A 13796-nucleotide genomic window follows, 5' to 3' on the forward strand; every position below is an offset into this window, starting at 1 on the left:
GCCAGAGCTTCACAGGAGCTGCTAGATCCTCTTCAACTTCTCCATGATGACAATACTTGGTTAGTGTATGTTAGAGACCCTGCACTCCTCCATCTTCTGTTTGAGGATGCCCCACATATGCTCAATAGGGTTTAGGTCTCAATATGCTTGGTCTGTCCATGGTAAGTGATATTTGAGCACAATTTGCCCATTTTCACGTATGGGTGTAGTCAGTTTTGTTGCCCTCGGTTTAGACATTAATAACTGTGTGTTGAGTTATTTAGAGGGAACACCAAATTTACACAGTTGGGCTGAGGCCACACGGAGATTAGTGAGAATGCTCGCCTGACAATTGGCTCACGCTCGCTGCACAGCTGGAGCCGAGTGTCATGTGACTGTGGTCTGATCCTGCAATCAGATCACAGCTGCGGAGGGGAGGGCCAGCGCTGCAGAGGAGAGGGAGGAATTTATCTCCCTATCTCCTCCGTTGCCGGCTGATGCGAGAATCGCATTGCACTCCGCTGTAATGTGAGTACAATGCGATGTCTCTCTCACCCCTATAGACTTTAATGGGTGCAAGTGAAACAGGATCACATTCCACCAGCAGTATGATGCGATTGTTTTCTTGGTTCAATTAGGGCTGAGAAAAAAATCGCTCATGGGAGCTGTCCCATAGAGTAATATTGGTCCGAGTGGAATGCGATTTTTTTATCGCATTCCACTCGCTCCGTATTACTTGCCGTGTGGCTTAGGCCTTATACAAGCTGTACACTGACTACTTTACATTGTTTCAAAGTTTCATATCTTCAGTGTTGTACTATTAAAAGATATAATAAAATAGCTACAAAAATATGAGGGATGTACTCACTTTTGTGATATTTCTTTGTGGATACAAGTACAGTATAACAATTTTGGAATATGTTATTTATATTGCGCTGTTTATAACATTGTGCATTGTGCACTGTGTGCATTGCGCACTGTGTGCAGTGTGCATTGTGCTTCATAATTATTTATGAAGAAAATGGTTCTTAGCCTTCCTTTTGTCACTGACCAAAACTCACTGTATTTCTGTTAGCTGACAGTGGAGACTTGCTTTATTTTTATTTTTGTGTAATGATTTGAAGCTTTAACTGGGAACATTTAACATGACATTTTGGATCACATTTATCCTGTGCTCTATGCTGAGCACTTACATTGAAGTTTACATTTAAATCTCTAAATGATGTGTTTCAGATGAAACCCAAGATGGATTAATTCACTATAATGATGCAGCAAAGTTACTTTGGACTCTGACTTCTGTTCAACAGTGTCCATCTTTTCAGAAGATCCCAACACTGTAGCTAATCGTGCTTTTATGCACATTTCAAAAGACAGACACCACTGGATCATAGGCCAGAGAAAGTCCAAAATGACTCTCTCTGCCTCATTATAGTGAATGTTGCGTTTTAGAGATTTATACAGAAACCCAATGAAAGCGCAGGATAAATGTAAGCTGCAAATTACTATAATCTTTAGGAGGATGAATGAACAAATCAACGGCTGGTCAAGAATTACTTTTATTTTATTTTTTTATGACATTCACCATGTGGTATAAATGATTAGATGGTTTTATGATGAGTTGAAAATTTTATTTGTATTATTTTCAGGCACATAACATTTTTTGATTGCATTCAATTCTGACTTTTGGGAAGCAGAAACAATTCAATATTTTTTTTTTTTATGCTCTTCACCTGTAAAAAAATGTTTTGGAAAGCCATATTTTGAGAGCTATAATTTCGACCCTATTCCTACCAGTAGAGTAATGTGAGGGCTTTTTTGTGGGATTAGTTGAAGGTTTTATTTGTATCATTTTCGGGCACATAACATTTTTTGATTGCTTTCAATTCCAATTTTTGAAAGGAAGAATAAAAACGAGAAATTCAGAATTTTTTTTACGACATTCACCATGTGGTATAAGTGATTAGACAGCCTTATTCTTCGACTCAGTATAATTGCAGGGATACCAGATTTATATAATTTTATTATGTTTTACAGCTTTTACACAATAAAAACAATTTTATAGAAAAAAAAGAGTTGTATTTACATTGTTCATTTCTGAGAGCTAAAGGTTAGTTATTTTGTCGTTGACTGCACTATATTTTGCACAAGATGACATTTTCCGCAATACCAATTTTATTTACATTCGACTTTTTGATTGCGTTTTATTCCATTTTTATTTGGCAGTATATGAAAAAGCTCTGTTTTTTGCCACTTTTTTTTAGGGTGTCCAAGGAAGGGGTTAAATAGTATGACAGATTTATAGATCAAGTCGTTCTGGATGCAGAGATCGCAAATATGGGCATTTTTGTGTTTATTTTTGTTTTTACATAAAATACGTATTTATTGGTAGAATGTTTTTTCTTTTTTTGTTCTTTATTTTGTCATTTTTTTTGTATTAAACATTTTTTAAAAAACTTTTTTTACTTGGTTCCTCTGTGGGACTTTTGTTAAGTCTGATCACAGGTATAATCCATTGCCATGCAGAAGAATTGCAATTCATTACACCTGTCAGTGTGACACTAACAGATTGCCTGTTAGACTCTGCTTAAGGCAGGGTCTAACAGGCCACTGTACATGGAAGACCCAGAGGCCATCATATAACCTTATACCTGGGATGATTTAGGAAAACCCGCACTTGTAGGGAGTTGGAGACGATGGCCCTTGAGGTCCCTTCCAACTCTACCATTCTATTATTCAATGATTTGACCTCTGGCTACCATAACAACCCTCAGCTTCTCAATGATCATGTTGTGGAGGTGCCAGAGGGGTGAGATAATGACCGACTCCCTCTCACAATCTTCTATATTGATCGCTGCATATAGAAGATAGCACAGGGTTATCATCAGGAACTGATCCAATCAGGTCCTGATAATGTCTCTGGTCAGAACTAGTTCTGCACCGGAATCCTGGTGCCTGCAGGACTCTAGGGGTAGTCCAGCAAGCCCCGATGTTTTATTTACAGTCATCGGTCTGGAAAAGGTTAACCATAATCAGGACATTTTGGGTTCTATTAGGGTGTACACCATTGGAATAAAAAAACTAAAATAGCGCAGCATGATGCACTTTTTCTTCCAATGAAAATTATGGAATGGAGACTCTGTTGGAAGTGTGAACCTAACCTAATACTTTCAAGTAACTTTAGGGTGAGGGTCTACTGGTGGACTCCTCAATTCTACTGGTGGACAGTTCAATTCTACTGGTGGACTCCTATGAACCCAGTCCAACGCGATGCCGAGGCTTTACACTAGTGGTGGAAACAGGAAAGTCAAGAAAGTGCCAGAGTGGACCTTTCTTTTGCAGAGCACAATATATAATTAAGCCATAGGCTCTGTTCACACTAGAAAAAGGATTTTTCTCAAGAAATTTTTTGAGAGTCTAAAAGATTAGTGCACGTGTGGTAAAAAAAATGCACCAATAACGCACTGAAAAACGCATGCATTTTTACCGCGGTTTTGTGCATTTTTGATGCGTTTTTGGTAGGGTTTTGGTGCGTTTTTTCCGTAGGTTGGTCCTTGCGGTTTTTTACCATTATCTATGGCAAAAAACACAGGTAGCTGCAGAAAAGAAGTGACATGCACATTCTTTTTTTCAAGAAATTCTGCAGAAAGAATGTTCTTGAGAAACAAACGCAGTGTGCGCACAGCTATTTTTTTTTTCCATAGGTTTTACTGGGAAATGTTACAACCATTTTCTCAAGAAATTTATGCAGCAAAAACGCAAAAAAAACCACTGGTAAAAACGCAGTGTGTGAACCAGGTTTTATACACATAAGATAACATAACCATAGGTTAGAATCTCAAATCCTCCTAGTGTTGGGTGAGGATGGCATAATAAGACCATGCATACTACTAGCTACCTATTATGTATTAAACTAATATTTTGCTTAAAATGAATGAATGAGAAAGGGTTTACCTGGTAAAGACTAACATATTGCTTCCTCAGCCATTGCAGCCTCTGATCAGGAAAGTTTTTCATCTTCCGTACAGCATTAGTTAGCTCCAGCAATCCATCATACATGGTCTTAGCTGTGTATTTTGGAGCTACAAAATGCAGCAACTTGTTCTCAGTAGTGTGAAGTCCATAAAGCAGCGTGACACCATTTTCCTCCAGGTTCATGTTACATAGTTTGTTTTGAACACACACAGTGTGCATATCAATGCCCGGATGCCCCATGTAAACAGCCTTCACTGAGAACAGGTCCAAGAAGCCTTCTGCAAGTCCATTCATTCCAGCGTTACTAAGAAACTGAAATTTCATCTCTGCAGCGCTGCCCGGGGCACCTAATTTATTTTTATTACTTGCAAGACAAGTGGTGGAAGGCTTTGTCCAAGTCAGAGTACTATTGTCCGGCTGAAGCTGGAGAAAACAGCGAACAGATATGTGCGTCTCCTGGTCATATCGGATCACGGTGACTCCTTGGAGAAGAAATTGATAGACATCGGCTCTAATCGATAACACATACCAGGGGATGAGTTCTGTACCGTGGCTGAACGCTTTCTGCTGCTCTTCAGAAAAACGAAAATCATATTCCTTTGACTGATCAAAAATATCACTTTCAGAATCTGATAAGTCTCCCATTAAAAATCTATGGAGGAAAAAACATTCAGTAAGTCATTTGACATATAGAAAAATAACTAGCCATTAACTTTTCTGGAACAATTATATCATAATATATATAACAATAAACATGTGCACTTCTGCAGTTTTGACCCACTCATGGTCTTGGCTTACAAATACTGATGCGGAATACTGACCAAAATAATTCCATGTGAATATGGCCATATAACCTTTTGATAAATTTTAAACATGGCAGTTAGGCAAGGGATAATAGTTTCCCGAAATAAAAGACCATGGTGAGGAGACGGTTACATGAAGTGGGGGTAGAACAGGCACACCACTGCTTCATTTATTTCATTTCATTTGGGCGGCACGGTGGCTCAGTGGTTAGCACTGCAGTCTTGCAGCGCTGGGGTCCTGGGTTCTAGTCCCACTAAGGACAACATCTGCAAGGAGTTTGTATGTTCTCCCCGTGTTTGCGTGGGTTTTCTCCGGTTTCCTCCCACATTCCAAAAACATACTGATAGGGAATTTAGATTGTGAGCCCCAATGGGGACAGTATTGCCAATGTATGTAAAGCGCTGTGGAATTAATAGCGCTATATAAATGAATAAATATTATTATTATATTATTTACACTAATCAGATGTTACAGAAAAAGCCAACAGAACAGGATCACGTGTTCTAGTGACTTGTGATAGTCCTAGAGGATGGCTCCCAACCCATCTAATATGTTCAAATGTCACCCATCCAGCAGAGAAATGATAAACCTTGATGACTTCAACAGAACATCAAATAAATCTGCAATATACAATACAATTACTTTAATTTGGTTTCCAATAATTCAATAAGACTGATAACTCTGTTCTTGATTTCCACATAAAAATTCAACACACTGTGGAATTTCACAAGAAAGTAGATGACTGTGCAGTGATAACTAGTTGGAAATTACTCCAATTAAAAATCCAACATGTAGCAGAATATTGATACTTTCTTGTGGCCTTCCTTCCTGAAGGTTCTCTAACATGTGAGAAAAGTTGCTTCTCGTAGAATCCAATCCCATTTTTACAAAACATCAGCATGAATCACTAAATTTGCATATAGATATAACAGTGCATTTGAACAAGCACACAGGTCAGGAAAGTGAGAGCCATAATTAGGTGAACTGCTCTAGAAAATCCCGATGCTAGGTCTGATTATGCAAAAGTGATATAAGCAGCTTGGTCAGTAGCTGAGAGGGACGGGATGGTAGCTGAGCAGCTAAATGCTGTATACAAATCATTGTGCTGGGATCTTATGAGCTAACTCTTCTCCTGGAATTTATTGTACACATTTGACCAAGCTCTGGTGGTTGGTCTCCTTGGAAACAAGCTGTACACTATGTAAGATTAAACCTTTTGCAGGAGAATAATGAAAACTGGAAAAGTAATTTTCAAAATTTCTTGTGTCCATGCTTACTAACTAAATAAAGACATTTAATAACATGAGAATACCATTTTAAGAGTCAGAAAACATGGTAAAAAATAGTGAAGAGTAAACGTTAAACAAGTTCACCAGCTTCTGAAAAAAATGTTGTATCTCAAATCACAAGGACAATGGGTGGGGGTGTGTGAGCTCTAAAAGCCTTTAGTACATATCTATAGTGCCTTGTGAATTCACCCCCTGGGCTTTTTACATATTTTGTTACATACAACCTATGTTTAAATATTTTTTTAATCCAATTTGCCTGTTCTGCATGAGTCTAAGTTGGGGTAGTCAAGTGAGAAAAATATAGTGAAAAATTAAATTTATGTGATAAAATAAATAAAAATTGCCGTGTGCATATTCACCCCTTTTGCTTTAAAACCTCTAATAATTACTAGTGCAAGCAATTACCTTCATAAGTTACATACTTAGTGAAAGGAAGTCCACTTGTTTGCAATCTATGTGTCACATGGTCTGTCAGTATAGTCACATCTTTTCTGAAAGGCCACAGATACTGCAACACCATTAAGCAAGAAGCACCACTAACCAAACAACACCATGAAGACCAAAGAGATCTCCAAACAAGTCAGAGACAAAAGTTGTTGGGAAGTACAAGTCAGGGCTGGGTTCTAAAAAATATCCCAATCTCTGATGATCACCATCAAATCCACTATCATCAAATGGAGAGATCATGGTACCAAAACAAACCTGCCAAGAAAGGCCTCCTGCCAAATTCTCAGGCCGGGCAAGGAGGACAGTAATCAGAGAGGCAGCACAGAGACCAAAGGTAACCCTGGAGGAGCTGCAAAGTTCTCAAGCAGAGACTGGAGTATCTGTTCATGAGACCACAATAAGCTATACACTCCATAGAGTTGACCTTTATTGAAGAGTAGTGACAAAAAAAGCCTTTACTTACTGCCAAAAATTGGAAGGTTCCTTTTACAGTTTGCCAAAGACATATCGGAGACTCCCCAAATATATAGAGAAAGGTGCTGTGGACAGATGAGACCAAAGTGGAACTTTTTGATCACCAAGGTAAACACTATGGCTGGTGCCAAACCAACACAGCTCATCAGCCTTAAAACAACATCCCCACAGTGAAACATGGTGGTGGCAGCATCATGCTGTGGGGATTTTTTTTTGTCAGAGCTATGAGAAGAGGAAAAGTAAAGTGCATAGTGCTTCCACGCCCATCCAGAAAACCCCAAGTCATAATAAAATATAATAATATTCACAGCCTAGAAAAACATATAAATAATATTACATCATTGTATATGATCATGACTTGGGTTTTTCTGGATGGGAATGCGAGTGCAGCACTATGCACTTTACTTTTCCTCCCCTCATGTAAATGTATTCCCGGGATAAGTGGTTGAGATATATTGTTAAACACTAGAGCTGATTCTGTTAATTAATATTTACCTTTATCATCACTGACATTTTAGTCATTCTAAATATAATATGTTATTCTTCCCTTATCAGTGAAATTATGGCTTCACCTGCCTTGCAGATCCTATAATTCAAGGGACCTCATAGAATATCTTTACTATATATAATTCTGTGGTGTTACTAGCACTCCATGTAGATTTGGACATTTAAAGGGGACTCCACCCAATATACATCCGTTTACTGTTGCACAAATGGCTGAATTTATATATATATATATATATATATATATATATATATATATATATATATATATATATATATAAATATACACACACACCGTATATATATATATATATATATATATATATACATATATACACACACAGCCATTTATGCAGCAGTAAACGGATCAATGTGTATCAAGATGTGTATCAACGGATCAAGATGTATATGTATATATATATATATATATATATATATATATATATAAATATACATACACACATACACACACACATCTTAGCTAATACTTCTAATTTAGTAAAAAATAGGGATTGACACCATGCTATATGGCATAATCACAAACAAATCTTATATATTGCACTTGGCACTTTGATGGGCCCGTGCAATACTGGATAATTATATACAATTTTGAGTTCAAAGTTATGCATTCAGCACCTGTTTAACTAAGTGCAATTCAACTATTGTCCAAATTAGTGATGAGCGAGCATGCTTGTCACTACTCGGTACTCGCACGAGTATCGCTGTACTCGGGCTGCTCGGCGGGGACCGAGTAATCTCGCGATACTCGTGCTGTACTCGTGGTCTTCATTTCTGCATGTTGGCGCTCTTTTGAGAGCCAGCCCTCATGCAGGGATTGGCTGGCAGACCACTGCAATGCCACAGCCCTGTTAGTTGTGGAATTGCAGTGATTGGCCGGCCTGCACAGCGTGACCGAGCCTTTATATCGGCCGGCGCGCTGTGCTCTGCTCACAGCTATTCAGACATTCAGTGTAGGGAGAGTGTCGCTGATTCAGGGAAAGCTTTGCGGCCCTTTATAGCTTTTTCAGTTGCAGGGCTGCAAACAGTGTGACCAAAAGTCCTTCTCAGGACTATTCTAGTTGTATACAGGCAGGCAGGGTATAGCCAGGTCGGAGTACAGTAGCAGAGTCCTTCTGAGGACTACTGTTGCTATATACAGGCAGGGTATAGCCAGGTCTGAATACAGGCTAGTGACCAAAAGAGTCCTTGTCAGGACTATTGTACCAGTATACAGGCAGGCAGGCAGGCAGGGTAGTGGTGACCGTATACCAGCCTTCATCATATCTGGGGCTGGTGTACACAGTGTAAAACAGTCCAGATAGTGTCTGACTTGTCTGTAATTGTCGCTCCCCAAAAAAACCTGTTAGGTTATTATTGCGTCCGTGCTTGGTTTTTAAAACCGCACGTGTGTGCCTGTTGGTGGCAGCGTACAGGTGCACTTGTGTGCAATTTCCACACACTTTGATATAACGCACAAGTAGTGAATATACACGTCAGCAGTGCACAGCATTGCAAAATGCGCAAGGGCATTGGCAAGGAACAAGGAAGTGGACGTGATGGTGGTGCAGGCAGAGGCCGAGGTCGTGGGCAAGCTCTAATTTCGCCACAACAAAGGGCCACATCTAGTCGCTCGCACGTCCTGTCCCAAATTCTTGGGGACCGCAGCAGTACACCGCTCTTGAACCAAGACCAGTGTCAACAGGTTGTTAGTTGGATAGCAGATAATGCTTCCAGTCAGATTGGCACCACCACAAACACTCTGTCTTCCACACGGTCAAGTGTCAGTAGCCGTGATACTGCACCGCACATTTCTGAACCTGATCCTCCTTCCTACCACCAGGCTGAGTACACGTCCTCCTCGGACATTAATGATCCCACACTTGGACACTCGGAAGAGCTGTTCACGTTTCCATTCACACATTCTGGCCTCTCGCCAGCTCATATTGAAGTGGGTCATGAGGAGATCGTCTGTACAGATGGCCAAATATTTGAGCAGCCACGTTCTCACGAAGTTGGCAACGTGTCTCAACAAGTGGTGGACGATGATGAGACACAATTGTCAGCAAGTCAGGAGGAGGAGCAGGGTGCGGAAGAGGAAGACGACGTGGTGGATGATCCAGTAACTGACCCAACCTGGCAGGAGGATATGCAGAGCGAGGACAGCAGTGCACAGGGGGAGGGAGGCGTAGCATCACAACAGGCAGTAAGAAGCAGGGTGGTGGCCCCAGGCAGAAGTCAGGCAACCGTTCCCCGGAACAACACGACGACACAAGGTGCCTGTACAAATGTTAGGTCTTCCCGAGTCTGGCAGTTTTTTAAGTTGGATCCAGATGATTCAAAAAAGGCCATTTGCAACACCTGCCGTGCCAGCATCAGCAGGGGTACCAAAACTAGCAGCCTGACCACCACCAGCATGATCAGGCACATGTCAGCCAAGCACCCGACTTTGTGGGAAGTACAACAGAGTCGAGGAGCAGTGCTTGCTGATGTCACTGCTACGTCTTCGCTGGTTGTGCATGCGAGCCAATCCTCTGTCCATGCTGCCTGCGAACAAGCCTCCTCCACTCCTGCACCTGCAGTTGCCTACGCAGAAAGAACACCATCATCAAGCACGTCCTTGTCCCAGCGCAGCGTTCAGTTATCCATTCAGCAAACCTTTGAACGCAGGCGCAAATACACTGCCAACACCCCACATGCCACAGTTCTAAATGCTAACATTTCGCGACTGCTTGCGCTGGAAATGTTGCCTTTTAGGCTGGTGGAGACTGAAGCATTCCGTGACCTGATGGCGGCAGCTGTCCCACGTTACTCGGTCCCCAGCCGCCACTATTTCTCCCGGTGTGCCGTCCCCGCGTTGCATAACCACGTGTCACAAAACATCACACGTGCCCTGAACAACGCTGTTTCACCCAAGGTCCACCTAACCACAGACACGTGGACAAGTGCTTGTGGGCAAGGCCGCTACATCTCGTTGACGGCACACTGGGTTAATATTGTGGAAGCTGGGACCCAGTCTGAGCGAGGGACGGAACACGTCCTTCCCACACCAAGGTTTGCAGGCCCTACCTCAGTCAGTGTTTCACCCACACTCTACAGCTCCGGAATGTCATGCTCTTCAGCCTCCTCCTCCTCCTGCGCATCCTCATCCACTGTGCCCTCCACACCAGTCACAAGCTGGAAGCACTGCAGCACTGCCTCGGCAAAGCGGCAACAGGCTGTGCTGAAGCTAATCTGCATAGGTGACAAACCCCACAATGCAGAAGAGCTGTGGACAGCTCTGAAACAGCAGGCAGATCACTGGCTCACACCTCTGAACCTAAAGCCAGGAAAGGTCGTGTGTGACAATGGCCGGAACCTGGTGGCGGCTTTGAGGCGAGGCCAGCTGACACATGTTCCATGCGTGGCCCATGTGCTCAACCTCGTGGTTCAGCGGTTTATAAAGTCATACCCAGAGCTGTCTGATCTACTGGTAAAAGTTCGCCGCCTGTCTGCACATTTTCGAAAGTCACCTACTGCTTCAGCCGGCCTTGCCGGCTTTCAGCGCCGTTTGCATCTTCCGGCTCACAGACTGGTGTGTGATGTCCCCACGCGTTGGAATTCAACTCTGCACATGTTGGTCAGGATATGTGAGCAGAAGAGGGCAGTTGTTGAGTACCTGCATCACCTAAGCCGTCGGGAAATGGGTCAAACTCCACACATAACACCTGAGGAGTGGAGATGGATGTCAGACCTATGTACCATCCTCCAAAACTTTGAGGACTCCACCAAGATGGTGAGTGGTGATGACGCCATTATTAGCGTCACCATACCGCTACTCTGCCTTCTAAAACGGTCTCTGCTGAAAAACAAACATGATGCATTGCAGGCGGAGCGCGATGAGTTGCAGCAAGAAACAGTAGTGGGTGTGGGTGATAACACACAGCCCAGCCTCGTCTCATCACAACGTGCAGTGGAGGACTATGACGAGGAGGAGGATGAAGACATGGAGCAACTCTCCGGCCAAATTGAGGATATGACATGCACACCAGTCATATCCTCGGTTCAGCGTGGCTGGCCAGAGGACAGGGTAGATGAGGAGGAGGAGGAGGAGGAGGAGGAGGAGGACAGCATGTTCAGTCATCTTGTTGGTCAGGCTACTGAAGTCCTGGCTGTTAAGAGTCTGGCGCACATGGCTGACTTTATGGTAAGCTGCCTGTCTCGTGACCCTCGCGTTAAGAACATCTTGGCCGACAATCATTACTGGTTGGTAACACTGTTAGACCCACGCTACAAGGAGAACTTTTTGTCTCTTATTCCCGTGGAGGAGAGGTCAACCAAAATGCAGCAGTTTCGGAAGGCCATACTCACGGAAGTAGGCAAAGCATTCCCCTCACAAAACGCTAGCGGCATAGGTCATGAATCAGTGGACAACCGAGGCGTACAGCCGAGAGAGGCACAAGTCCAATCCGCCAGAGGTAGGGGAACAGTCTTTAAGATGTGGGACAGTTTTCTCAGCCCCTCACGTACCACAGCCCCTGAGGTGCGGGGTAGTGCCACAAGAAATCCTAAGTTTGCCCAGATGCTGAAGGAGTACCTTGCAGATCGAACAACAGTACTCCGACATTCCTCTGTGCCTTACAATTATTGGGTATCCAAGCTGGACACGTGGCATGAATTGGCTCTCTACGCCTTGGAAGTCCTGGCCTGCCCTGCTGCTAGCGTTTTGTCAGAGCGTGTTTTTAGTGCCGCAGGTGGAATCATTACAGATAAACGCACCCGCCTGTCAACTGAAAATGCTGACAGGCTGACTCTGATCAAGATGAACAAGGGTTGGATTGGGCCAGACTTCACCACACCACCAGCAAATGAGAGCGGAATTTAAAGTTTGCCATGTACCTCCACTCACCCATGGGTACACACTTCTGGACTTTGGATAATCGCTGGACTCCTCCTCCTTCTCCTCATGCGCCACCATGATGATGACCGTTACAAATTGCAATACTTAGGCCTTTGTTTCAGGTATACCCCCAGTGGTAAATTTTTTCGCCCATTCTTTGCAGAATGGACATTACAACGACAGGAGACCCGCTCCTTTGCAATGGGAACAATGTTTTGAGGCCCTCATGCACGTCTCTACCCAGGGACAACGTGGAGCCTCCCAATTTTTGGCTGCCCTGCCTAAGGGCTATACTATAATACACCCACTTCCTTAAAATGGACACTTAATGTTTTGAGGCCCTCATGCACGTCTCTACCCAGGGACAACGTGGAGCCTCCCAATTTTTGGCTGCCCTGCCTAAGGGCTATACTATAATACACCCACTTCCTTAAAATGGACACTTAAGGTTTTGAGGCCCTCATGCACGTCTCTACCCAGGGACAACGTGGAGCCTCCCAATTTTTGGCTGCCCTGCCTAAGGGCTATACTATAATACACCCACTTCCTTAAAATGGACACTTAAGGTTTTGAGGCCCTCATGCACGTCTCTACCCAGGGACAACGTGGAGCCTCCCAATTTTTGGCTGCCCTGCCTAAGGGCTATACTATAATACACCCACTTCCTTAAAATGGACACTTAAGGTTTTGAGGCCCTCATGCACGTCTCTACCCAGGGACAACGTGGAGCCTCCCAATTTTTGGCTGCCCTGGCAAAGGGCTATACTGAAATAGACCCACTTCCTTACAATGGGCACTTCAGGTTTAAAGGCCATCATGCACGTCTCTATCCAGGGACAATGTGGAGCCTCCCAATTTTTGGCTGCCCTGGCAAAGGGCTATACTGAAATAGACCCACTTCCTTACAATGGGCACTTCAGGTTTAAAGGCCATCATGCACGTCTCTATCCAGGGACAATGTGGAGCCTCCCAATTTTTGGCTGCCCTGGCAAAGGGCTATACTGAAATAGACCCACTTCCTTACAATGGGCACTTCAGGTTTAAAGGCCATCATGCACGTCTCTATCCAGGGACAATGTGGAGCCTCCCAATTTTTGGCTGCCCTGGCAAAGGGCTATACTGAAATAGACCCACTTCCTTACAATGGGCACTTCAGGTTTAAAGGCCATCATGCACGTCTCTATCCAGGGACAATGTGGAGCCTCCCAATTTTTGGCTGCCCTGGCAAAGGGCTATACTGAAATAGACCCACTTCCTTACAATGGGCACTTCAGGTTTAAAGGCCATCATGCACGTCTCTATCCAGGGACAATGTGGAGCCTCCCAATTTTTGGCTGCCCTGGCAAAGGGCTATACTGAAATAGACCCACTTCCTTACAATGGGCACTTCAGGTTTAAAGGCCATCATGCACGTCTCTATCCAGGGACAATGTGGAGCCTCCCAATTTTTG

At 43.4% G+C, this 13796-nt stretch overlaps 1 protein-coding gene across 9 annotated transcripts in view; it reads right to left on the minus strand.

The window, feature by feature from the left end:
• Positions 1–13796, minus strand: part of PLCE1 (phospholipase C epsilon 1) — a 400168-nt gene that overhangs the window by 89796 nt on the left and 296576 nt on the right. For all 9 annotated transcript variants that reach the window (XM_075348768.1, XM_075348766.1, XM_075348765.1 and 6 more), the window contains one exon: positions 3931–4603. In XM_075348768.1, coding sequence (XP_075204883.1) covers positions 3931–4603 — 673 coding nt within the window. The remainder of the gene's footprint in view (positions 1–3930; positions 4604–13796) is intronic.

This window comes from Anomaloglossus baeobatrachus, chromosome 5, assembly GCF_048569485.1.
Source record: "Anomaloglossus baeobatrachus isolate aAnoBae1 chromosome 5, aAnoBae1.hap1, whole genome shotgun sequence".
In the NCBI taxonomy this organism is placed as follows: Eukaryota; Metazoa; Chordata; class Amphibia; order Anura; family Aromobatidae; genus Anomaloglossus; species Anomaloglossus baeobatrachus.